Here is a 27,539-nt window from a genome sequence, read left to right as displayed (position 1 = left end):
TGCCATTCCCCCCCCACCCAAATAAGAGCACTGTACTTGGAAATGAAACAGCTAACATGTTGAGGAGATAGAGTGATTCATTTTCAGAACCTCATGAAGACATTTGCCCTGTTCATCACTTCTTACCTGATAGACAAGAACTAAGACACTTACACTGAGGCGTATTGAAAGACAACCAGCTAATAAGATAGTATTATAGCTACAATTTATATTATTTTAAGTAAAAGCTACCTTAATATCAGAGTATGGTTTGGGCACTTGAGAGAACTGGGCTTATTGTTATATTTTTGTTTTGTTTTCACAAGGGAGGAAGGCTAAAAGATAGATTGTTTTTTAGTTACAATTTCTGAAGAACAACCTGCCACAATATTATCATAATTCATCATTTCATTAGTGTGGGCTTGGGGTGCAGCATAAAAAACACCCGGAATGCCCTCACAATGATATTTTACATGTAGAAGAAACGTCTGTGTTTCCTTTCAGAAAATCTAAGTTCAAATGGCTTTAGCACCTGATGCACTATTATTTGCATTTTATGGCCAACTTGAGAGTGAATGTTAGGTGGTTAATGGTAACATGTTTTCATTCATCAATCAGAAACAGATTACATTCTCTGCACACTCAGCTTTAGAATTAAATTTCAGCCACGTAAAGTCACAGAGTGCTTTGGGACCTGAGAAAAGTATCACCTGCCAAATTTCCATTCCAGACAAAATGAAAATGTATTAGAGATTCAGACAAAGCTATCTGGCAAGATTTTTTCTTTCCCAGCATCAGTCCTGACTTCAGCACAGTTAAGGGGCAGCCCAACAGTAAGGCATGTACTTCTGGGATGAGTATGTGTCTTGTTTTGTTTCAATGCATGGCATGTACTATTCATTCTAGAAAAATAAACCATAAGTATAATTATGGCTGATATAGGATCTTCCTCTTGGGAGAAAGAATTAGGGAAAGATGCCATTAGTTGAGGATTACCAAGGGGTGAGGCATTGAAATCATATCACCCTCAGGATTCTGGCTTTTATTTACCCCAAGTGATGATGATGATTCAGCATATCATATTCAGTTCAATTCCACAGCTGACTTAAAGTGGATAGAGCACTGGGCTCAGGTATTGTATGGAATACAAAAACTAGATGAGAGACTAGCCCTTGTCCTCATGGAGCTTATAGTCTAATAAGGAGAAATAGCACATAATGCAGATAACTGTAGTTAGTTACAAAGTATGAATATTAGAAAGATTTATGATTTCATCTATGTAGTAAAGTGTATTGTAACTGATCTATGGCTTAGGAGAAAAGTCCTAGGAAGCTGTCAGAGGCTTTAGGAGATTACATGACTTACCCAAGTTCATATAGTTTGGAAGTATTAGATGCAGAGATTGAACCCAGGTCATCATGACTCCAAGTCTTCCACTCCATTAAGGCTATGCACGACAAGGGCAGCTCGGTGATGCAGTGTGTAGAGCAGTGGGCTTGGAATCAGGAAAATTCATCTTCCTGAACTTAAATCCAGCCTCAGCTGTGTGACCCTGGGCAAGTCACTTAACCCTGTTTGCCTCAGTTTCCTCATCTGTAAAAGGAGTTGGAGAAGGAAATGGCAAACCGCTCCAGTATCTTTGCCAAGAAAACTCCAAATGAGTTCATGAAGAGTCAGATATGGTTGAAAAATGACACTGAAAAACAACATGCATAAGAAATGTGTTAGCAGAGCAAGCAAAATATTTTAAGAGGCCCAAAGGGTAAAAGACTATTACTTAATGGAGGGAATTAACAAGGAATTTTCAGTGGTGGTGACTTTGGAATAAGGCCTTGAGCAATGGTTAGGTATTCAACAGGTGCAGAAAGAACATCTATTTCTGGTCATAAGGACCATCATGTGTGAGGTTGGAAAGTACGAGGCATATAATAAGGAGAATAGTAAGTAGTCTACCAGGGAAGAATATATGGAAGGTTTTAAAGGGGAGAAGAATTTATGTGCGTGGTTGACCAAAGAATATGAAATATGAGGAATAAGAAATGAAAGGAGCACAGGCAATTTTTTATTTATGCATATGCACACAAAACTTCAGGACATATAAACAGAGATTTTAAAGGTGTTCTTAGGTGATCTCTCTTCTCTCCTCCCTTCCTCTCCTCTCTTTATGATGAATGTGTCTCTATTTTTTTGATGGCAATTGTTGGCATCGGTATATACTCAACTCTGAGAAGCTCAGGAATGGAAGCACACATGAGTGCAATAATAATGGCAAGGTAGAAAGAACCTCATGGACTTGAATAATTTCTCAGAATACTTAGAGAAGAGACAATTTCATATTCAAATGTATTCTCTTGGGACTTTGGAAATTGGGAGTTATTTGGAGCCAAAGTGCAAGATATGTTTGACCCCTGAGTAGTGAGTGCTTCCTTTACATTCTAGAGACAATGCAATTCTCTCCTTTCTTTGATTCTGCTCCTTATAGATTCTAATGGGAATAAAGTATGCATGATGTAAAGGTACTGAAGAAGCTAAGTCTGCCATTCTCCTGGACCTAGGGGAAACATTTTTAGAGAGCTGTGTCTGTAGCTCTTATCATGAGCAGGAGCTGGCTCTGTCAAATCCATACATATACCTAAATGTGAGGCCCAGTATAGCAATCAATCGAGACACCATTAAAGCCTCACAGATTGGGTTTAAAGAGCAGAAAACTTTTCCATATTTCCAATAGGCTATAAGAAATTCATAACCAAAGCAGCTGCCTTTCAGTCAAATGATACAGATTTCAGTTCTCCCCTGGTTAGCAAAAAGAATGAACATCATTTTTCGCTTTAACTCATGTCAAACTGGAACTCTGGGTTTAGGATGAAGGTTGCAGAATCAGTACCAATTTTTCAAAATGATTATAGCCATGGTACCTACTGCAAGCATTCCAGTCATACTGGGCTTTAACTATTTATTTTAAATTACCAAATATAGACAAATGCAAGTAGACAGTGTGCCAAGAAAAACTGGATATCACATCTTGTTTTAATAGGACCTTTTTCTTCTTTTAAATCTATTTTTAGTTGGATTTAGAGATATAATTTTCATTGACCATGGGGGTGGGGGTGGAGGTTGTTAATCAAATCCTGGAAGCCAGAGGTGCCAAACATTCCTGCAACATTCTGGAACCAGATTAAAATGTAACTGGGAAATAGGTAATAAAATAAATGAAAGCACAATAGAATATAGCTAATGTTAATATGAGCTTTCCTATGTTAGTATGCAGCCATTAGGGAAGCTTATGTATAGCTAAGTGGCCTTCCTTTTGAGTTTAATTTAATACCACTGCCATAAGATATTAAATTTAAGATTACTTGTTTTCTTTGTGAAAGAGTCTCCTGGTGATACAAAATAACATGGTGATTGGCAGAAGAACAAGAGAAGCTAGGTGGCACAATGTATAAAGTGCCAGGCTTGGAGTCGGGAAGACCACTCTTCCTGAGTTCAAATCTAGCCCTAGGGGGCAGTTAGGTGGCGCAGTGGATAGAGCACCAGGCCTGAAGTCAGGAGAACCTGAGTTCAAATTCGGCCTCAGAACGAACACTTGACATTTCCTAGCTGTGTGAGCCTGGGCAAGTCACTTGACCCCAATTGCCTAAAAGCAAAATAAAAAAAAAAATCTAGCCTTAGACACTTACTAGCTGTGTGACCCTGGGCAAGTCACTTAACTCTGTTTGCCTCAGTTACTTCATCTGTAAAATGAGCTGGAAAAGGAAATAGTGAACTACTCCAGTATCTTTGCCAAGAAAACTCCAAATGGGGTCATGAAGAGTCAGACACAATTGAAACAACTGAACAATAGGTAAAAGAGAATCAAATTAGAAAAAAAAAAGCATTTGGGGCTATTTGTGGAGCAAAGAAGTAGGAATGTATGACAATACATATTGATCTTCTGTTTTAAAAAATAAGTCCCTGTTTTCTACAAAATTAATCATAATTCTAAGGTTAAAGTAGAATATTAATTTGTATGCTATTGGCTTGGCTCTGTGCTTTATGTGATTGAATCCAAATTTCTAAAACTTGTTCTCCTCCCATACAACCTACCCCCCACATACATAAGACTTTTTTTTCTTCTGAGAGCTTCCACATATACTTCCCTAGTGGGCAGTTAAAGGATTAGAGCCGCTAAATTCCTGCTGCATTCTTACACACTGCCTATTGTTTCCATACTAAATCTGCTTGTCATTTTTTGACTCCTTTTCTGTGAGACTTGGTGGTCTCCAAGCAAGAGTTATAATGAAAGCCAAAATGTCTACCACACAGTCCTCAGAACAGTTAGTCCCTGTAACCAAACAATAACACGATGGACTAAACTGAAAAAAAAAAAGGTCATCCTACAAAGACAAGCTACATCTGCTCCATGATTAGAGTGTGAATCACTAACATGGAAAGCAAAATCCCTCAGGATCCATGTTTTCACACAGTCATGGAAAGAACATTGAACTGGGAGTCCAGAGTCTGAGATTCACATGCATTTTTGCCACTAAAAAGTTGATATGATGTCAGGCATGAATAACCTCGATGGGCCTTGGTTCTCTCATCTATATAGTTAAAAGATTGGGAAATATAATCCTTAAGGTTCCTTCTCATTCTATGATTATCCTATTTGATTACTTTTGAAACTTAATTAGTATGTGGCTATTTTTGTGGTTCTTCAGACTCCATTTTTGAGGAGGACCAATGACATGATAGGATGATGTCTTGACTCACATGTGAATTGGATTTTTCACTCAATAAAGTAGTAAAATTGCACTAGAGCTTATCAATAAGTGATATTTCATTCTTTTTTCATTTTGTATTAAAAATTTACAGCCATCCATGTCTTCTCATCCCCACATTGAGGATTCTTGTCCCTATTGGCCCATGTTATCCCATAAGGAGGATTATAAAAATCAAGTTTTTATAGTAGTCATCTGATCATTTTCTTAATGCCTGTTTTTTTAAGTATAACTAAAATATAAATTAAAAATATGTTAAATATAAATATGATAAATGTAACATGCATACATATATTTTATAAATATAAAATGTATTTATATGAAAGTATATAAATATATTTATATATAAATATATTATATATAACACATATAATATAAATATGATAAATGTAAAATAAATAAAATATAAATATAGATACAATATATAAAATAACCATAAAAATATTCTTTCAGAGTTCCTTTATCTTTACTAATTTTCATTCATTTATTCAGGTAATTTTTTTAGTACTTATTTAGTAATTCTACTTTGAAAATATCTTTCTTAGACTGTATTAAAAGCCAAAAATTAGGATAACATTGAAATATTCAGCTGAATTGGTACAAGAGTGTGTTGTCTTAATATTGACCATGATTTTACCACTGTGGTCAAATTTAAGTTCAGCCTTGACCTAACTAAACAAATTAAGAGTAGTTTTTATTCATTCTGAACAATTTCTGGGCGATTAAACATGTTGATCTGATTTCATTGAATTAATTTCTTCACCAGGTTTTCAGAAATGTCTGAAGGGCAGGCATTCAGCTCTATTTGTCTTTTCATTCTGTTCATGACTCTCCCCCTTTCCTTGGAGGCTACATTTTCATAAACTTTAATGCATTATACAAAGTTTCTTAATTGATTAGCATAAAAACTGGCAATTTCATCTGGGGCAAATCAGTTACTTTCTTCTTATTGGTCTCAGTGAATGAAAACTTGGAAGTATCTTGGGAAGATCCATCTTTTTCACATCCTCTGGTTTAGAAAGAAGGACAAAATACTGTAGCAATGTTCCAGATTCCTCTCACTCAAGAGAAGAGTTTTTCTCTTTGGAACAGTGATCTCATACTAGGTTAGTTTAAAAAAAGAGGGTTTAATTAGACCCTTGAGGTATTTTTGTGAGTAACTAATACTGACATAACTACGTAGTTTTTTTCTTTGAATGATTTATGTTAAGATGCTTATCCTAACTCCTACTTGTACTGAAGGCTTGCTAGCAACATCTCCCCTGCAGTGTTCAAATTCCCCTGAGGGGTTGCTGTTGTCTTTCTAATGAGATCGCCTCAACATCAATTAGTTTTACAAAAAGATATTTACTGGAAAGATTGCAAGACCCAAAGTACACAAACATCTCCTAAATTGGGGACCCACTCATTGTCTCCTAGATCCCTGGGGAGAAAGCGTTTAAACTTCACGCATTTGCTATAGAGCTCACTTCCACATTCAGCATACCTCCTGGAGGAGTCATCTCTTTGTTGAAGAGCATGGTATTTCAGCCAACAGGTTGACCTATTACAGGTGTGAGTCAAGCATTCATCAGAGGTGCACTGGTGTACTCAGCTTAGTCTCAGATGGGGTAGAAACTGAAGCAATGGCAGGGCCATGAACTCATACTATATGAAGGTCAAGGTGTCCTCCTGACCGAGGCCTAACAGCCTGAGGCCTCTCTCCCCACTCACAGGCTCACAGAATCTCACCTTTCTCACTTGAATGCAGCCAGGGAGAAAAAGAATCTAATCAAAAAGCCTTTCTTCACCATAGACTAAGCAGACAGGAAACAGTTACAGTATACCTGTGCATTCTCTGAAGTTCATGGCTATCATCAGGTATAACAAGCCTCTGCACGGAGGATTACAGAAGACAAAACAATGATCATTCTTGAAGGATAGGATCCCCATTGGCTAGTGCTCCCACGTTATATTAGAGTTCTCCTTTGTGGTGGGGAGCTGGGTGCTGGCCTTTTGATTTCATTGGTGTCTAGCACTCTCTGTGAGGAAATTCTCTCCATCAAGGCAAGTTGGCACCTGCTCTCCAACTTGAAGGCCTAGAAGGTTACCTGTCTGGGATGCTGAAAAGTTAAGGGATTTGCCTAGGGTCACTCAGTCAGCATGCGTCAGAGCTGGGGCTCAAATGCAGGTTGTAGGCACTGAAATTGGCTCTCTATCCACTACAAACATTGACTGTTGTTCTGTCATATAAATGAATCCGAAATCATAATTTATTTTGGGAAAAGTAGCTCCAACCTGACACTTGTCCAACTTGGAGAAATGCCCTGCTTGTGTGTATGTGTGTGCGTGTGCGTGTGCGTGTGTGTGTTTGGGGATGTGCATGAAGGTATTGAAAGCCTCCGTCAATCAGCAGTGCTCTCAATTCAGTAGCAACTTTGCCCCAAATCATCTGGATATTCACCACTGTACATGAGGATGCTGACTGAACCTTTTCAATCTCTTTGAGTCAGTGACACTTTATAGACACAGCTTGAATCTTCAAGAGACAGTTTTACTGTGAGAGTTGCAGTATGTGAACACAGTTGAGAATGTCTGAGATGAGATTTATAAACCCTTGCTTTGTTGTTGTTGTTTTTTTTTACCCCAGACACAGAGACGTGTGATTATGGCTGGCACAAATTCCAAGGTCAGTGCTACAAATATTTTGCCCATCGTCGAACATGGGATGCTGCCGAAAGGGAGTGTCGACTGCAGGGTGCCCATCTGACCAGTATCCTGTCCCATGAAGAACAGCTATTTGTGAATCGTACGTACCAGCTAGATCCTTAAAGGGAGCACCTTGATTCAATATATATCAAAATATGGTGCTATATGCTCATTGATGACATTCCTTTTAAATGTCTTTAATTTTTCCATTTAGTATGTGTTTATTATCTCACTTATTCCACTGATTAAGACCCAATTGAAAGGAAGAAAAGCAAACATCTTGCTTTTATTCTCTATTTCAGGGTTTCTTAACCTTATTTTTTTATTAACTTTTTTTAACTTAAAAAATTGGATAGCTTTATTTTGACACCACTTTGGTGGTCCTTTGTAATATGCATTTTATTTATTTAAAACCAAAAATCTGATAAGGGATCCCTGGATTTTTCCAGCCTGCCAAGGGAGTCCGGACCATGAAAGAAGGTTAAGAACCTCTACTCTACACCTTCCTGAATTAATTATTAACATCTTTAAACTAGAGAGAGTGCTCTCTGCATAAATCAAACAAATACTTGGAGCTCAAAGGGCATGAAATTATGTTCTAGACATGTTTCATGTCCCTCAAATTTAAAGTCATGAAAATCAAATGAACATCAGGTCAATTCATTAAAAGAGAGAGAAAAAAGAACAATTTTTAGGTAGATCATGGGTGAAGCTTTTGGTTGCAACGTGATTCCGTGCTCTATTTACCAATTTCCCAGAGATATCTAACATCACTCAGAAACCTTATGGCATGATAACAGTGGCAAAAGTCCTGGATTTGGAGTCAAAGAATCTGGATTTGAAACCAGGCTTTGCTGTTTTTGACCTGTGTGACTTTGGACAAATTAATTGGTCTCTCTGGTCCTTAGTTTCCTCCTGTGTAAAATGAGGAAGCTGGAGTCAATGGCCTGCAAGGCCCCTTCAAGCTCTTAGTCGGAGATACTCTAATTATATTTTACAAGCTGTTCAGACAGATCTTGCATGTTGACACAAAATCCATCTACTCTTCTTCCAGATGACCAGGAGGTCTTTGTTAAAAGTTTGATCATTGCGTTTTTGATTGGCAGAAAAATGTCTAAGTGTTCATTTTCTGATTTGGAGTGAGAACAAATGTATCACTTCCTCAGACTATGTTGCTATGGAATCTGGAATACAACTTTGGGTCGCTGAAATTTTTGCTGTTTTGTCTGGTCTGTTTATGTTAACTAAAAATACTGGAAAAATGTCTAATGTAACAGAGAGAACATACTTATTTATTTTCAGTCAGCTGTTGAAATGATTTCTCCCAACTAATTGCTACCACCTGACATTTTAGAGTTCTACAATGAGTTTGTAAGCTAGCCTGCCAGTTTAAAGCATATGGGGCTGAAGAAAAAAGATAACCAGTACTATTGCTGAGGAAAAAAAGATAACCAGGAGTATTGGATGGTAGCCCATGAGTGCTTTTTATGAGCCCTTAAAATAGTTCCAGCCAGAGAAGAGGAAATGTGATTCATTCCAAAAATAATTTTCTTTTGATAAATTTTCTTCCATATATGGGAAAGTCAGTTAAAAAAAATATATATATATATCTGTGGTGTTTCCTGTCCCTTAGGTGTGGGCCATGATTATCAGTGGATAGGCCTCAACGATAAGATGTTTGAGCATGACTTCCGTTGGACAGATGGCAGCACACTGGTAAGACACTAATAGAAAGGCTAATTCAATTTATTTCAATTAAATAAGCATCCATTAAGCAACCACTATAGTCTAGGTGCTGTACTAGCCTCTGGGGGGACATACAAAGACAAAAACCAGAGACTCCCTGCCCTCAAGAGGCTTACATTCTGCTGGATAACTCTTCAAGCACCCCAGCTGTAAAATTGGTGCTGAAAGTTTTTCTACTATTAAATATGAAGAAACCAGACTGGAGAGAAATCAGATTACTTGGGCAGGGTCACACAGACTTGTCCAAGTTGTTGTAGAACAATAAGAATCAGACCCTAGAACTGACTCACTGCAACCTATACATACATATATATATACACACACACAAACACATACACATGCATACACACACACTCTCACACACACACACACACACACACACATCCCAGCAGCAGCACCACCACTGCTATTATCACTCTGGTTTTCTAATCATTACTACATTCTGTTCTGTTTAAGAGCACAGTGTATCAAATCAGGTTCCCAGAAAAATGGAAAATAAGACCAAAACTCAGGAATTATATAGTAGTTAATTATGTACTTTCACAGGTAATTGCAAGACTTGCCATGAGTCTGACTTTCAGATGGGTCACCTTTTCTTTTTAAGCATAAAAGTAAAAGTGAAAAGAAAGAAAAAGTGCATGAGAGGGGAATATTTTCTCCTTTCCACCTGAAACATTTTAAAGAGACACCTACTTTTAGGCATGGCTCAGTTTTGTCTAGGCAAGAAATATTCTTTCTACCATTCAAAAATTGTCTGGTATATGGTAGTGTGAATTTCCATCAATCAAAATATGTTGGCTGTGTAATACTACTTTTAAATTTATTTTTCTTGTTTACCATCTATGTTGCATTTTGTCTTAAAAAAGTGAATGTCTTGCCCTTAGCATGCCCTGGCTACACTAACTGAATTTAGTTTCTCTAAATAAATCAGGGGCAAACTCGATGACTTACTGCCAGTAAATGCTTTTAGAAATTTATGGTATGATAAGGTAGTCAGAATGGTACAAGTAAAATTCTTTGTTTAGAAAAAAGAAATAAAGGCCAAATATCAACTTGATTTTGAGGTCATTCTTGTGAATTACTTGGATTCTTTACATTTTCTATTCCAAGTTTCCTATGTTTAAATGATTGACCCAATACAACGGTGCCACCTATGTGAATTCCATGAGTTTGGGGAAATGTGGTCATTTCCTGATGCTGAAGTGATGTCTACCTATCAAAGGCACTTCAACCAATATACTTAGGAAAACAACAAGTTTACAAACCACTTTTAATCCTTAAAACACTGTGAAATATGCAATACAGATTTATAAAATGAAGAAGTTTTGATTAACTCATAGATTCCAACTGATTTCAAACTGGAAGGGACATTAGAGGTAGTCACCATATTTTACAGATGTGGAAACTGATCCTCAGAGAATTTAAAGGACTTGCCCAAGGTCATAAAACTAGTAAAACTTGCAGGTGAGACTGAATCTAGTTTCTTCTGACTCTAAGGCCACCACTTTTTAACACTAAATGGCACTTCTTCAGCAACTGGTACCTATATGTATATCTACTCCTCTCTGCTCAGTTATATGTGTAGTTAATATGTATGGTTTGTCAGTTATAGTCATGATATATTATTATATTTATTCTGGTTTTGTTAGTAGTTTGAAAGTCTCTCAAAGGTAGGGACTATTCTTTTTCTTTCTTTGCAGAAAATAGGACCTTGTCAAACAGTATGTACTATGTTAATCACATGGACTGACTGTTACTAGAAAATTTTCAAGTGTTGGAAAATAATGTATTGAATTATATCATTTTGGGGAGGAGATGATATTTGCTTGAAGAAGGGGATGTATCTAAGTATCTGAACTTCAGGCCTTCTGGTGAATAGGGTCAAGTAAGGAAGGAAACAAACATTTATTAAGTACCTGCTGTGTGCCAGGCATTGTGCTTAATGCTTTCAAATATTAATTCATTTGATCTTCACAGCAAATTGAGGAAATTGAGGCAAACAAAGATTAAGTGACTCACTCAGGTTACACTAAGTATTTGAACTCAGATCTCCCTGGCTTCAGGTCCAATGTTCTATGACTGCGCCACCTAGTCACCTAGCTTGTAAACAGCAGTGGTTAGATTGTTATTTACTATTGCTATAAACTCTAAAAAAGTAGTTGGTAGCCTATGATTATACTCTAAGCAGGACTGGTCTTGAGCTAAGAGAGGGAGAGGTGGCTTTCTTAGGTCTCTTGCTATGACTGATGGGGGAGAGAAATACTCAGCTAAGGAGAGTGGCAGTCTGGCAATCCCTATGGCAGTCCCCATTCATTCTGTACATACTATTTAGAATACCAATCTTTTGCTTAAATTTTTGGGCCAAAGTAATGTCTCCACTCACCTGAATTCCCTGAGTTTGCTTCTCTAGAATCTGGGGCACCAATGCCAGGACAAAGATGGAATTATGAGACAATAAAACAACAGAAATATATTTTGATGAAGGGAGGGGTGAACAAAAACTTTTACTGTCAGGTAGACAAATTTTTGGGATTCATAAGAAATAGCTGAATGGAGGAAAAGACTATTTTAAGTGACTGTATACTTGAATAAGTATATATATTTTGGAGGTTTCTAAGCAGGCAGGACTACTATTTCAATGAACTTACAATCTCAAAACTGTACCTGTAGTGTTATAGGTCACAACCCAGTCCTGGCCTCTTATTTTGGGCAACTCATTTTCATTAATAATGATAATTTGCATTAATGTTTGCAAAGTACATTACAAATGTTATCACATTTGACCCTCACAACAACTCTGAGAAGTAAGTATTATTATCATCATTCCCATTTTTGAAGATAAGGAAACTGAAGCAGACTTGCCCAAGGTCACACAGCTAATAAGTGTCTTAGTCAGAATTTGAACTCAGGTCTTCCTTGTTCTAAGTCTAGGGTTCTATCTATTGTGCCACAAAGCTACCTTAAGTAGAAGATCTACCCAGTGCAATGGAGACTTTCTTTTAGTTCTTTTAGTCATATCATGGTTTATTTCAACATTGGAGCTATTCGTTTGTCATACCTAACTCTTGCACCATGATTGGACACCTCATGTTCCAGTCATACATGTCTTTTATGTTGTCTCTGCCTTCTCTCACAGGCAAGTCATTATTGCTCATTTATTGCAGTTTGCTTTCTCCCACCACACACCTTCCTGTGGCCTACCATCACTTTTACTTGTAATTTTTCTGAGAGGGCTGTGATCCATGATCTCTAGGAGCATCAGCAGTACTTCATTATCTATAAGGAATAGAGAGAGAATCTTTATCTCTATGTATGTACATATAGATATCTACATTTTTATACACTCATAATTCATTCAAGTGTGTATTCAGTAATATTCATAAGCATGTGCATACATAAAACATATAGTATATATGTGTATATAGATACTTTAATATAAATATACACATACACACATACATGCACTTTCTACTCAAGATGACTGGATCAAAGCACAATTTTCGGTTTCATGGGTAATTGGAAATTCTCTTCATGTCAGATAAGAATATGAGATAGGGTGCAGGTGAGACAGGATAACTGGATTAACTTGAAACGTTTGGTTTTGCTACAATCTAATTAACTTATGCAGGCATAAGCTCAATAATGTTTTGTTCTTATTTCTCTTTATTAATTAAAGAGAAAAAATTACTGTGAAGTAAACAACTTATGAATATTTCTTTAAATAGGGATGGCTCTAGAACTGGTAGAAAAGCAAAAAAGTGAACTCTGGTGAAAGATGGAATCTCTGTCAACTTCTCCAAGCCATTTATGCCAATCTATCCCTGAAACATCAAATGGAATGAGTACAAAAACAAAGTCCCCCAAATAAACCCTACAAGTTTATCCAGAAAAGTTAAAGTTGACAGACATTTACTTTCCTCTTAATTCTTCCTTTGTGAAAAAAAAAAGTGCATTAAGAAATTTCCCTTAACTTTGAACATTTTGGAGCAGGAAAAGACCATCTGCCCAACAGACTGTTCTCGCCTCCCCAAACCTTTTTGACTGATCTCAGTCCCACTTTCCTGTTTTTTCATCACTATTGTCCCCTCCCCCAGTCTCCTTCCTTTGGAGGTACTCTAGGTGTCTCTTGAACTTATTTGTAGCTGTTTCTACAGCTACTATTCCTTGTAACTTATTCCATATGTGTGTCTGTCTTTGTATCAAATAGTACTCCTTTCGTTATCTTTCCCTCCCTTCCTTCCTTCCTTCCTTCCTTCCTTCCTTCCTTCCTTCCTTCCTTCCTTCCTTCCTTCCTTCCTTCCTCTCTTCCTCCCTCCCTCCCTCCCTTCCTCCCTCCCTCCCTCCCTTCCTTCCTCCCTTCCTTCCTTCCTTCCTTCCTTCCTTCCTTCCTTCCTTCCTTCCTTCCTTCCTTCCTTCCTTCCTTCCTTCTCTTTGTCTCTGTCTCTATCTCTGTCTCAGTCTCTTTCTCTCTTTAAGTTAATCTTTTGCTCGAAAAAATAGTATATGCTTTTTATTAGAATGAGTTAACTTCATTGTGTTCTTCGCAGCATTCCTAATGTGTTTTGGATTTCCCCCCCCTATTTATTAATGTAGGATAATTACTCTGACATCCTCTCTGGGAGGTAAGGCATCACTGTTTTTCTGAGGAAAGTATAATGAGTATCGTTCATATTAACCATGGCATATTTGTGGTATTCACTCTTGTTACAACCTTGTTTATCTCTATATGCAGCTGTGTTAGGGATTCATAATTTCAGTAACCAAAGAAATCTTCGAATTGCATTTCTGATAAGCATACTGAGTGATGATATCTTGTTTGCTATAAATAACTGTGCTTCATTTCCATATTAATTAAATCATATTTGTATGTGTTAAGCTATCTGCTAGCATCTGGCTAAGTTGTCTAAATGGGTCATAGTCTTCTGTTTTTTATTGCCTTATTCCTCATTTTTGGTTATTTTGGCCCTTAAATTATCATCGACAAATTCTAAAGTCTGATCACTGGCAGTGTCATTCAAATTACTTAGAGACCATATACCTGTTATTGTTATACTTTTAAGGAACTTTCCAATTATTTTCCTTGGAGGGGTGGAGATCACATCAGGCGTTTCACAAAAGAGCACTCATGAATAAAATTAGTTCCAGGCTTACCCTTGTAATTAATATTAAAATGAGAACATGCCAACCCTGGGTTATTCTTTCTTACAGCATTTTCATTTTCTGTCACTTTTTCTTTTAACTTGTTATCCTTTAACTAGGCCATTAATCTCCAACAGGGAAACTTAGCTAATACTTTATTGTAAACTCTAACAAATAACTTCTACAATGTCCACAATGAGTTGCCTTAACTTGTTATCAAGATAATAATGTCTTCAAAGAATTCTTCCAAGCTAAATTAGCCAAGTCAAATTTGGATTCTTATTGACTAACCTAACCACACTTGACTTATCTGGCTTTTGTTCTATCAGGTGGCTTTTACTCTCTCTTTTTATTGCTAAATGAATGACTACTCTAAAGTTTGCCTCTTGTTCTATTTTTTTTAGTTAAAATTCTTCAGTTTGAACTCTTTTGTGATCCTTATCTAAAGAAGACTTTGCCTTTTCTAAAGTCACTGAATTTGAAAAATGTCAATCATATTTATTTTATAACAGACATAAGAAAAGCCTTATTTAATGAGATAATATTTGTAAAAAGAGCTTAGCTCAGCACAGTGCCTGGCACATAGTAGGCATTATATAAATACTCATTCCCTGACCCCTCTTAACGAAATATATATTGGCATAATTGACTGTAGAGATTATTTTGGCATAGCTAGCATTTATATAGCACTTTAAGTTATACAAAGTGCTTAGTAAGTATTATCTCATTTTCATCTTCATAACAACCACAGACAGTAGTTGCTATTAATAATCCATGATTTACAGACAGGAAAATTGAGGCAGATATAGCTTAAGGGAATTGGCAAGGTCACAGCTAGGAAGTCTGAGGACAGATTTGAACTCAGTTTTCTCAACTCCAGGACCAGCGCTCTATACCATCTAGCTGGTATCTCCAACCAAAATGTTATGTCTTAAAATCCAGCATTATTTACAAAATAGAAAGCATAAGTAGATTAAAGAATTTGAGAAATAAGAGATAAGGATTTGTAAAATCCTAGCTCTGGTTATTACCTGGTACTTTGCATCCTCCTGAGAGCAGGACTTAAACTAAAATGATCCTAAAAAGTTAATTACTACTTTTTTTAAATAGCTTAATAGGAAGTTCTTCTCACCTATTTGATATCATGACATAAAACTTTATGACTTTTTTGAGCAAGAAATGTTTCCTAGTAATACTAAGTGGGGGGAGGGAGTTGTCTAATGGCAACCCCATCACGTAAGCATGCACAGCATTTTGCCTGATGCAATCTTACATGTGGACTCTAGGTAAACCTATTTTTGGAGTGATACAGTAGTTGACTCTCTGCTCTGGGCAGCTAGGTGCACAGTGGATAAAGCACTGGGTTTGGAATCAGGAAGGCTCACTTTCCTGAATTCAAATCTGGCCTCAGAAACTTACTAGCTGTGTGACCCTGGGCAAGTCACTTAACCCTGTTTGCCTCAGTTCCTCAACTGTAAAATTAGCTGGAGAAGGAAATAGCAAGCCATTCCAGTGATCTTGCCAAGAAAACTACAAATGGAGTCATGAAGAGTCAGACAGAACTGACACAACTCAACAACAACAACTCTCTCCTCTAGAAGAGGCCTGGAAGCAAGCTTATCTAGCTTATCACACATGTAGTAAGCATCAATGCTCCCATGTTGCCTCCTGTATTGGATTTATATTGTATCTTTCTTCATAAGAGCTCAAATATATATTTCATTTCATTTTTTTCTTACAATATTACTTTGAGGTAGGAAGATGCCAGCCAATTATTCTTATTTTATTATCATTACCAGAGAAAAGCAATACAAACTTTTATTTTTTTTCCTTTCAACACAATATACTTTTCCAGAGCAGATTTGAAATACATACACAGTATCATACTAGCAAGAAGACAATCTAGAAATTGGACATAAGAATGAACTACACCTATTCTGAAAGGACATGGGAGGGGAAAGAAGGGGGCGAAGCAAGGAAAGAGCAGGGTTAACCAGGGCGACATCAACCAAGGACCTGGCTGTATCTTCTACAGAGCAGAGATGCATCTGTTGGAAACAGAACTCATTCCCCATGCACAACTGTGGGTATGGAGTTCTGTAGGGACTGGAGGAGAGGAAGGGATCGTTTGAAGGCCAGTAGTGCAGAACATTGAAGCCATGTGATCCTGGAAAAAGGAGAAACCTTGGTGAGCCACAGGTAGCTGAGAGGGAGCTATCCATCATTTGGCTTGGTTGGCATTCTCAGGGATTGGAGGCAGTACAGAATGACATCGATCCCAGCCTCTCCTGCTGTTGAGATGAGGGGGTATCTACCAATGTTTCCCTGACACTGACTTGGAAGAAGGACAGCTAAGGAAGCCCCAGAAGGAACACTAGGGGTTTCTGTATTAAATGGCTGATGTAGGGAGCAGAGCCACCACTTTCTGCTGAGGAGGCCAATTATTATTATCCTCATTTTACATATAAATAATCTGAAATACAGAGAGTTTAAGGGACATTTCCGATGTCGGTAGAAGAACTCAGTGTTGAACCACTCACCTTGACTCTGTCTAGTGCTTCATACAACAGTTTTTCATCTTCTCTACCCTGTCACAAGCAGAAATGGAAAGCTGCTTTCTGTAGCCATTTGTACAATTTTACTTCACAAACATGAATGCAATTATTGTCAGTGATCATTTTAGCCAGGGGTGGGAAACCTGTGGCCTTCTAGGTCCTCAAGAGCAGCTGTTTGACTGAATCCAAACTTCATAGAACAAATCCCCTTAACAAAAGGATTTGTTTTATAAAACTTGGACTCTGTCAAAAGGCTTCACCAGAGGGCCTAGCAGGCCACATGGGGCCTCAAGGCCGCAGGTTCCCCACCCCTGATTTCACCCGTTATGATAGCAACCTGTTTCCAACAGATAACAACAAATAACAAAACAACTCAGTCAGCTATTGAGTTTTTTCAACCTTATCTCAAGTCCTTCCCTTCTAATGCATACTCTCTTTTTGCCTCTGACTTATTAATAAGGTCTCAACTTCCCTTGCTTCTCGTTTCTTTTATCTGTAAGACATTACAGTGTCATTCAGATTAAAACAATAGCACAAAATATATGTAAATGCTTTGCAATAAAAAGTAGCAAACTCTTATTATCTCATATTAATATTGCTTTATCTCTTCCATGGATTCTTTTGTATTGCTTAGCAGCACAGAACTAAGTACGTTTTGTAGATTTGTTTCCAGCTTAAGGGGGTCATGGCAAGTTGAGACAGGGTGCCAGATGAGGGCTACTTCTTCTATCATTCCTGTTTGATACTTAGCAATCCTGATAGTTTTTAAAAACATATCTATATTTTGCTTTTGCCTACCACTGGCATTCTAAGGAAGGAACCACTTTTTTGAGAGTTTGGAACTTTGATAGCATATCTTTGATAGCTAAATATATTTTTGACCATTCAATTTTCATAGAATTGTTTAGCTTACTGATATTTTTTCAGTTACAACAGTCATCCTTCGGTCAATTTTCTTCCTGACATCTTTAGTTCATCACAATGAAGGATTTCTTTTTGCTTTTAATTGTAGAGAAAATATTGAGATTCCAAAATTTCCAAAGGTGTATACCATTGCAAACCAGCCTTAAATGTAAAAATACAGTGTATTTTCAAATTTACTGGAAAGAATGAAAATGTACTTCTTGAAACAGAATGCTTTTGCTCAGCATAACTGTTTACCTCTGAAGCTTTTAACACCCTCTCCCACTCCTCCACCAGAAAAAAGTAGTCATCATGGAAATGATGCCACAGTTTTATCAATAGCTGTCCCAGGAGCACCACTGTTAGAAACCATGTGGACTACATTATCATGAGACTATCCTCAATTGTACTTTTATTTCCAGTAGGAAAAATAGAAGATAGAAAATGTTAAATCTTAGCTGTTTCCGTGTTTGGGTTACTTGGGTACAATTTTTGGGGGGAGTGTAGGAAACATTTAACTTAACTACTCAGTATGCTGAAGGAAGATTTTTCCCTCTTTGGCAATTTTACCAAGAGCAGGCACATATTCTGTTAGCAATCAGACTTTTTTTTTTTCCATTTGTGTGCCAAATAGAGTGAAATAAAGAAAATAGTCATTTCTAAATGTTTCCAGTTCTTTGTTTTCTTTCTAGATTGTTCAGCCCATAGATAGTTTCCTTTTTGAATGCCAGTTAAGATAGAGCTGTGGGCTGCTGCCTACTTGACAGTCTCAGAGTATCATAACATTTGTTCCCATGGTTCTTCTTCCATGGACAGTACCAGGCAGCAAAGGTATCAATAAGGCCCTCCTCCTCTCCCCCCACTCCATTTAATAGTATTTTATTTTTTCCAATTACATATGGTTTTCAGCATTCACTTTTATAAGATTTTGAATTACAAATCTTTCTTCCTCCCTTCTCCCCAAGACAGCAAACAATCTGATGTATGTTATACATGTATGATCATATTAAACATACTTCCACATTAATCATGTTGTGAAAGAAGAACCAGAAAAACCATGAGAAAGAAAACAACAACAACAAAAAAAAACACACAAAAAAGAAAACAAATAGCATACTTTGCTCTGCATTCAGACTCCGTAGTTCTTTCTCTGGATGTGGATAGTATTTTCCATCATGAGTCTTTTGGAATTGTCCTGGATCATTGTATTCCTGAGAAGAGCTAAGACTATTATAGTTTATCATCGCACAATGTTGCTCTTACTGTGTACAATGTTCTCCTGGCTCTGCTCACTTCCCTCAGCATCAGTTCACGTAAGTCTTTCCAGGTTTTTACAACAGGGCCATTTTTAAGCCCATGTGGGTGAGTCTGATGCCAGAATCATGCTAACAAATTTTAATCGGATAGATTCTCATACTGTTTGCTGGTTTTGCTTAACTATTTTTCTTTGTTAGAAGGAAAGCCCATCCTACATAATGCCATGATAAGCAGGGACCTGCAAGTACCAGGGGCCTTCATCATGTTTTTGCATGAGTCAGACCTCCCAACAAGCTCAGTCACAATCCACCAGTAGTTTTCAACTCTCAGCCAGATGTTGCTGTCATTTTTCTTCTTGGTAACTGGTGATTTCAGCAGGACTCAGAAGGTTTGCTGTCAGTATTTCCCCCTCACTCTTTTGTGATGGCAAACTAGAACACTTTTTGTCTTAATTCTTACCTAGCCCATAATCAATAAATACGCTTTGCCTCAGACAGACTGAGACCTGGGAAAAGCCTTAGCTTAAAAAGCCACGGTCTCCCACCACATCTTGGGCCATTGCCAGTCATCTTCATTTATGTCTTGCCACTGCATTCTGATGACTCTGGAGGACAGAGTGAGTCTGATCACTTTGCACAACTCCGTCTCCCATAATTCACTCACAAGTCAAGATATCACTCTCCTGATGTCATTGGTCCTCTTTGAGAACGAAGAACAAACCACAGCCCAACTCTAAAATAATCATAAAGCTTTCTTTTTTTAAAGAAAAGTTTCATTAAAACCATTTAAAAAAATTCCTCAACCTAATTTCCCAACATCCTAAGTTCCCAGTTAATTTCCCAACATCCTAACAAAATAATTCTTTCTTATAACAAAGAAAAATAGTTAACAAAATCTATCAATTGTCTGGAGAACACATGCAGTGCAACATTTTGTACTCATAGCCCACTGCCTCTCTGCCAACAAGAGAGAAACCCATTTCATCTTTGGTCTTTTGGAAAAATGACTGGTCATTTCAATTAATCTAAATTATAATGTCTGATGTTGTTTTATTAGGTAGGGTGGTGGATAGAGTGCTGGAGCTAGAGTCCAAAGGACTACCTCAGAAAGTCATTTAACCTCTGTTTTCTCACTTATAAAATGGGAGTAATAATAGCACCTGCCTCCCAAAGTTTCTGTGAGGATAAAATGCATAAGTGTGAAGATAAAGAGGATACAAAATACATGTGAAGTGTTTGTTGTTTACTCCTTTTTCAGTTGTGTCTGACTCTGTGAACTCATTTGGGGTTTTCTTGGCCAAGATACTGCAGTGGTTTGCCATTTCCTTCTCTAGCTCATTTTACAGATGAGGAACTGAGGCAAACAGGGTTAAATGACTTGCCCAGGGTCACATGGTTAGTAAGTGTCAGAAGCCAGATTTGAACTTGGTCTTCTTGATTCCAGGCATAGCACTCTATCCACGGTGCCACCTAGCTGCCCCTTATAAAGAGTTTTGCAAACCTTAAAGCACTATATAAATGCTAGTCATGACTATAATCATAATTGTTTTTATTATTGTATTGTTCTCTTTGTTTGGCTTTCTTCGTTCTATATTTGTTCATACTGTCTTTCCATGTTTCCCTAAAATCTTTGTACATATTCCTTATGGATTGATCTTAAGACTTTAGGGAAATCAAAGTAGATCAGGAACTCTTGCTATAGAAGACTAGGACTCAATAATTTAATTGAAAACCTAAGTTTACTTTTAAGATTTATAGAGGCCATTGGAAGGGTTGGTGTATTGGCCAAATAAAGAATTCTATCCTTAACTGATTTTTTTTCTCCTTCAACAGCAACTGTTCATAAGAGCCTCCTTAACTGTCTAAGAACTTGATGCAGCCCCTCTGCTAGGCAGTTACATGTGTGCTCTATCAGAAAGTGGTCAGAGCCAGCCCACATTGACTTTGGCAGTTCAGTACTACAGGAAACTTGGCAGTAGACAGACAAGCCTATGCTTCTTTTCTGATGGACCACATGATGCTTCTAGTTTCTTATAATCAAAAACGCAAAAAAAAAAAAGGCTTTTCTCTTAGTATGTCGTTATAAAGTCAGCACTGGGAAAGACACTGGAATATAATTCACAGGCCTGTATTCAAATGCCAGCATTGGTGCTAACTAGTTATGTGACTCTGGACAACAAATTTCTTTACCTCTCTGAACCTCAATATTCTCATTGGTAAAATACAGATAATTTCATTTGCACTACTGGCTGCTCAGGTTTTTTGTGACCAAAACACTTCTGGAAACTTAAAGCTTTATATAAAAGTGAGCTATTACTCCTCCTTCTCTTCTTCTTCCTCTTCTTCCTTTACTACTACTCTACTCTACTTCTACTCTATTCCTACTACTCTATTCCTCCTCTGCTCTTACTCCTACTACCCTACTGCTGCTATTTTTGCTGTTAGTAGTAGACTCAAAGTGCTAGAAATCAGCATCAATGCATATCTTCCTTTGTGATACTAACGGAGTCCTGTTTCTGTTACTTCCCAGCAATCATGTAGATGAAGAATGACCAAGTAAGTAACACAGCCCTATAGTTAAAGTAATATTCTTGGAGGATGACAGGAGTTTCATTCTTCAGTAAAAATTATTTGGCATTGGCAAGCTTACATAAATCAAAGTCAGAGAATCGCTTTCTTTGCTCAGAGTCTGGTAGGCATGTGGGGAAACAGAGTAGTTGGACTATCTGCTGTCACCCAGAGATTCCCTTTACTGCTCCTGAGATAAACTGATTTGTTTGCCAAAGAAAGTTTAGTAAGAAAAATAGCTTGATTAGAGGCAGTGAAGAAATAATCTAGTACAGGATGAAGATAGTAGAAAGGGAGGGAAGGAAACACCCTAAACATAAGCCTTTACTCTTCATTCAAGAGTGTATTATCATTCTCTTTCTATTAAAAAAAAAAACAACACGAAGGTTCTGACTTTACCTTCTAGTCCTCACCCCTTCCCTCCACAATCTCTTTTTAAGATAATCATTGTTTAAATATATCTAATAAGAGAAATGGAAGCAGTATTCATTCTGGTTCTTGATATTAGGTTGTGGAATATTTTAAATTTGAGTCAAGTTTTTGGAGTTATGTTTCTCTTTAGGTAGGCTATTGTTATTATTATTTTTTTAAGATTGGGTCTCACCATCTCACCTAGGCTAACAGTGCAGGATTCAGTCATATGACCATTCCTAGCCTGGGAGCTTTGATCTACTCTGTTTCCCATCTGGGCCAGATTGACCCTCCTTAGGAGACCTGATGACCTCTCACTCTGGGGGGCTCACAATATTAATATCAAACTTAATGTAGACACCCAGCTTAACCAACAACAGCATAGAACTCAAGAGATGGGCCAACCTCAGCCTACTCAGTAGCAGGGATTGCAGGCCTGGGTCACCACACCCATCAGCTTCTATTATTTTGAAAAAATGATATAATTTCATATTATCTGGCCAAAGATTCAGAGTTTGGCATTTTCCTTACTATGCCTTACCTAAAAATTCCCGATTTTTTTCAGTATATTTGCAGTCAGATGATGCAGACTCTGTTACATGCTGCACCATGTGGTTCCAGTCCTTCTCAAGTTCTGTCCTAATCTCTGTAAATTAATTTCACTGTAAATGAAAGCTAATTCAATTATTGGACATTATGTCCAATAATAGTCATACTAAGAGGCAATAAGCCTTTAACAAGAATTTGACAAAACATAATAATAGAGTTTTTGCTGATTCCTTTCTGATCAAGTCCAATGAAATGAAAAGCATTTTTGAGTTGGAGGAGATCATATGTGTAATCTAGTCTGATTCCTTCATTTTTATAAAAGAGGAAACTGAGGCTCAGAAAGGTAAACTAGCCTGGCCTGAGTCACAAGAAGCACTAGGGTCAGGACTTGAATCTAGGTCTTCCATTCTGTACTGATGTCAACCACACTGTCTGAGCTGTGAAGGATGAGTTCATGCATACATATATATAAACCTAAATATACATATATATATATTTATGCATGTATACATATATACATACACACACACACACACACACACACACACACACACATATATATATATATATATATACACACACACATACATAGATATACTTATATAGGTGTTATAGGAGTTATCCAACATCTGTCTTGTATATGTATGTGTGTATGCATGTATGTATGTATACCTCTTGCTTTTTCTCTCTCCCTCTCTCTTTACCCCTCCTTCCTTCTCCCTCTCCCTTTCTCCTTTTTTCTCTTTCTCACTCTTTCCCCCTTCCTTTCTCTGTCTCTCCCCCTCCCTTCTCCTTTCTTCCTCTCTCCCTGCTCTCTCTATACATATATGCAAAGATGTTGCAGGAGTTATCTAAAAAATTGCAAAAGAAAAAAAAAGGCACAACAAATGATCCTATATCTCTAAATGTTCCAAGTATGAGTTTATGAGAGCATATATCTGTAAGAGCTTTTTATTACAGTTTGGCCGGTGATAAGTAAGGTAGCTGCTAAGAACTAATCTAGAAAAGGGGAATTTTATAATTGAGATACTCTTCAAAAATCATCTTGAACCAGCTGTGGGTACCACAGTGGCTTTCCAAGACTGATCTATGGACTTTCAATTATCACAGGATTGAAATACTGCAATTAGTTTGGTATAAAGCATAACCTTGGGAAAGGCCAGAAAATGTGGTGTTGCCCTTGGCAAGTTTTCATTGTATTTGGCCCACTAGCATTTCACCATTCCAACTTGTGCAAACAAGCACAGCAGTAAAGAGGGGTCCGCTAGAATCCTTCATGTTATAGATTAAGTGCATAGAGCTACTTCGGGCTGTGCCTGAGGCCTCCATCTCACCGTGGGAGTTATTCATATCCTTTGGAAAATGCTGTTGATAATTAGTGCTTTGTATGGCAGTGAGCTCACTCTATTACACAAGATTAGTGCTGTACTAAAGAGCTGGCTAGTGTCTGTGGCCAGATTGTCTGTCCTGCACAGGGGGCTGCCAGCTAGGAAAATAATGGCATATTGCCACTTTAACAACCGTCAGGAGACCCCAAGATAGTTTTTCTTCCTTTCAGCTTGGAGCTGTTTTGCTTCATGTTTGTAATACTGGACTTTGGGTTGCTAGTGTTAGGTGGTGACCTCCAAACAAAAGTTTCTTTCTCCTTTCCAAGAAAGTGCTCTCTTTTTCCCTTTGGCTGTTAGTGAATCAGAGTGTTCGACTAAAAGACAACAGAAAAACTATAACCTCCCTTAAAGAAAAAAAAATAATCTTTTTCAATGAACACAGGGATCAGAAGAGACTAGAGCTGCCTCATGGGGAGGCCAGTTGTCTGTGCAAGCTAAATAAAACAAACCAAAAAGTACCATAGGCCGACTGCAAACAACATGCCTATTGTGCAATGGTTACAGCCCTCTTGGGAGAAAGGGAATTAAAACTCACTAAATATTTTGATTTCAGCAATAAGTAGTCATTATAACCCCCTTGAAGATAACCATTTGACCTGTGTTACATTCAGAATCCTGGAGGTAGCCCAGAGTTATTATTCAAACTACCTTGTTTAATGGTAGAGGTATGGTCTTATCACAGGATGTTTCAAGATAGAAAAAAGTGTTAGGAAAAAAAACCATTCTGCTTACATTTTACTTTTCTGTTGTAGAGGTTGTCTCATTACTTTGGGGTTCTATTCTGTTTGGATTTAGACTCAAACACTCATCATATAAAAATGGCAAAATTGATATTATATAATAGCACTCAAAGCTGTCATTTTGAAATCGAGGGTTCCTATCTTTTACTTATGTATCATTTTGAATAGTTTCTTGGACAAATTGATCGAGATTTACATAGAAGGAAAACTAGCCGCAAGTTAGACTTCAGCTTTGCTTCTAAGGCTATTTCAATTGAAAAAAAAAGTTTGACTTTTTAACAAGATAGAAATAAAGAAGTAAGTTGTTGAGGAAATTCATTAACATTTTAATCAGAAATAAAGGAGAATTATACCATGACTCCATATACTAAATTTCATGTGACCACAATTTTTGCTAAATTGTTTTGCGTATAATCCATCTGTGTACTTCCTCACACTTTACCAGTCACCAGTTGAAGGCTCCATGCTATAGGTAATATGGAACTCTTTTGTTCATCCACTTTGGCTGTGGGCACTGATCAATATCTTAATATTTTCTCTTTGTCCTAATTTCTTCGTAACTAACAAGGTGATTCAGAGGCTGGGTGGCAGCTTGATCCTAATGACGGATAGACATCACCACCTAGTGGCCATACCACAATTCACTGTGCCTGCAAATTTTAACTGCTTGTTATATATATTGCCTTTTTGCTGCCTGATCTGTCTGTTTCATATTGTTTTGGAGAAAATTCTCATGAGTTAAGCTGCTTTTGAATCAGGTTATGAAATCTCCATGTGGATTCTGTACATCATTATAAATCTAAATATTTGGTATGAATCAGAAGATTTATCGAATATGTGTTGAAACCAACGAGTGTTGTCAATTGTTTGACAAAACCTCAGCAAGTGAGGAAAATTTAAGCTATAACTTTCTTATCCCTTGAACACAGACACTGTAATAGGATACAGTGAAAAGTTTTCCTTGGCTAGATTCCTTGACAGGCTAGGTGAACCTGGAGGGCTTGGTGGTTTTATCGTGAAGGTTGTTCAGAGTGTTATAAATGAACAGAGCTATGAAACGATGGGAGAAACAAGGGAAAACGTCAATAACTGGGCCATTCTGTTCAAAGGAAAACAACAGATAGAATTTAAACTATGGCTCAAAATCAGCTAATAATGGCTAGAATTTCCAGGAGCTTTGCACATATTATCTCATTTGATCCTCTAACAACCCTAGGAGGTAGATGTTTGTATTATCCCGATTTTAGAGATGTGGAAACTGACCCTACTTAGGAGAGGTCAAGCGACTTGCCTAGAGTCACATAGAATTTTAGTGTCAGTTCTTCCTGACTCCAAGTCTGAGGCTCTGTCCACTTCATCCCCTAGCTGATTATATAAATATTATTAATAATATATACAATATGCTTATTTTACCAGATACATGTACTAACTACCTATATGATATCAGAGAAGTCACATCAGGGTCTCAGTTTCCTCATCTGTAAAACTTGTGTCTTGTTCTAGATTTCTTCTGAAGCCCCTTCCAGTTCTAGGCTTATGCACTTATGCTGATCCTATTTGCTGCTATATTAATATCCTACCATTTGTCATGATTAACTATTTAATGAAATCTTTTCTTAATTCTAAAATATACGGTGCTTAGCTAGCCATTCAAGGAAAATGCCATGTTAATGCGTACATATGATGGGCACCTATAGCTTTCTTTAAAAAACAAACCAAAAAAATCTCCCAAAGATTATTTTGCTGGAATTCAAATCTGCATCTCATTTCAATCCTTTTGGGTTACTTTCCATCAAGAGCACAGATCTGCCATGTATCAACACTGGTGGTCTTCTATTGCCAAGCACTCTATCATTATTTCTCATATTCAGTGCTTCATTTATTTATTTATTTATTTTTGAAGGCATTTGTTGTTTGTGGAAGTTCATTTAGCCAGCTGGCCCTCAGACATATTTTATACCACTGGAGAATGGTAAACCCTTCTCTTTGGAACTCTAAATATGTTTATTTAATTGATGTGGTAGCAATTCCATCCCTTCACCGTACTTTGGAGAAAGTATATAAGTTCGTAAGAGTGTGTTAGATTTCCTCTTAAAGTATTTCTCCTCTCTGGGTTAGGGTGAATATCACTGATTTTATATATCTCCAAATCTAACATCCCTACCCCTATCTCTTATCCTTATTTCTATCTAGATGGAGTCAACAAACATTTATTAAGCACCTACTATGTGCCAATTGTTGTTGTTAAGTCATTTTCACTTGTGTCTCACTCTTCATGACCCCATTTGGGGTTTTCTTGGCAAAGATATTGGAGCAGTGTGCCATTTCCTTCTCCAACTGTGCTAAATGATAAGGACATAAAATAAGGGAAAAAACTCTTCCTGTTATCAAGGAGACTTAGAATTGAATGGATATAGATATTTGTTATTGTTCAGTCATGTCTGACTCTTCGTGACCCCATTTGGGGTCTTCTTGGCAAAGAAACTGGAGTGGTTTGATGTTTCCTTCTCCAGCTATTTTATAGATGAGGAAACTGAGGCAAACAGGGTTAAGTGACTTGCCCAAGGTCACACAGCTAGGAAGTACCTGAGGCCAGATTTAAACTCAAGAAGATGAGTCTTCCTAATTTCAGGCCTATATCTCTATCCACTGTAACGCCTAGATGCCCTGGATAGATATAGAACCGTGCATACATACATACCCTCAATACATACCCACATATATACATGCATGTATTTATCTGTGTATAAGTATACATAAATCTGTCTCTATATATTTGTATCTATCAATATATGTACTTGTGTATGTGTATATATATGCACATACCTTCGTACACACATATGTCTATGTGTAGAGA

The 27,539-nt window shown here is 37.3% G+C and overlaps 1 protein-coding gene across 2 annotated transcripts in view; it reads left to right on the top strand.

The window, feature by feature from the left end:
• VCAN (versican) overlaps positions 1-27,539 on the top strand; it is a 137,146-nt gene that overhangs the window by 96,062 nt on the left and 13,545 nt on the right. For both annotated transcript variants that reach the window (XM_021007938.2, XM_021007946.2), the window contains 2 exons: positions 7,369-7,527; positions 9,061-9,143. In XM_021007938.2, the coding sequence (XP_020863597.1) occupies positions 7,369-7,527; positions 9,061-9,143 (242 nt within the window). The remainder of the gene's footprint in view (positions 1-7,368; positions 7,528-9,060; positions 9,144-27,539) is intronic.

Source organism: Phascolarctos cinereus, unplaced genomic scaffold (genome assembly GCF_003287225.1).
Source record: "Phascolarctos cinereus isolate Bilbo 61053 unplaced genomic scaffold, phaCin_HiC Scaffold_4;HRSCAF=312, whole genome shotgun sequence".
Taxonomy (NCBI): Eukaryota; Metazoa; Chordata; class Mammalia; order Diprotodontia; family Phascolarctidae; genus Phascolarctos; species Phascolarctos cinereus.
The sequence above is the reverse complement of the archived record's forward strand: the minus strand, read 5'-3'. Positions and strand labels throughout refer to the sequence as shown.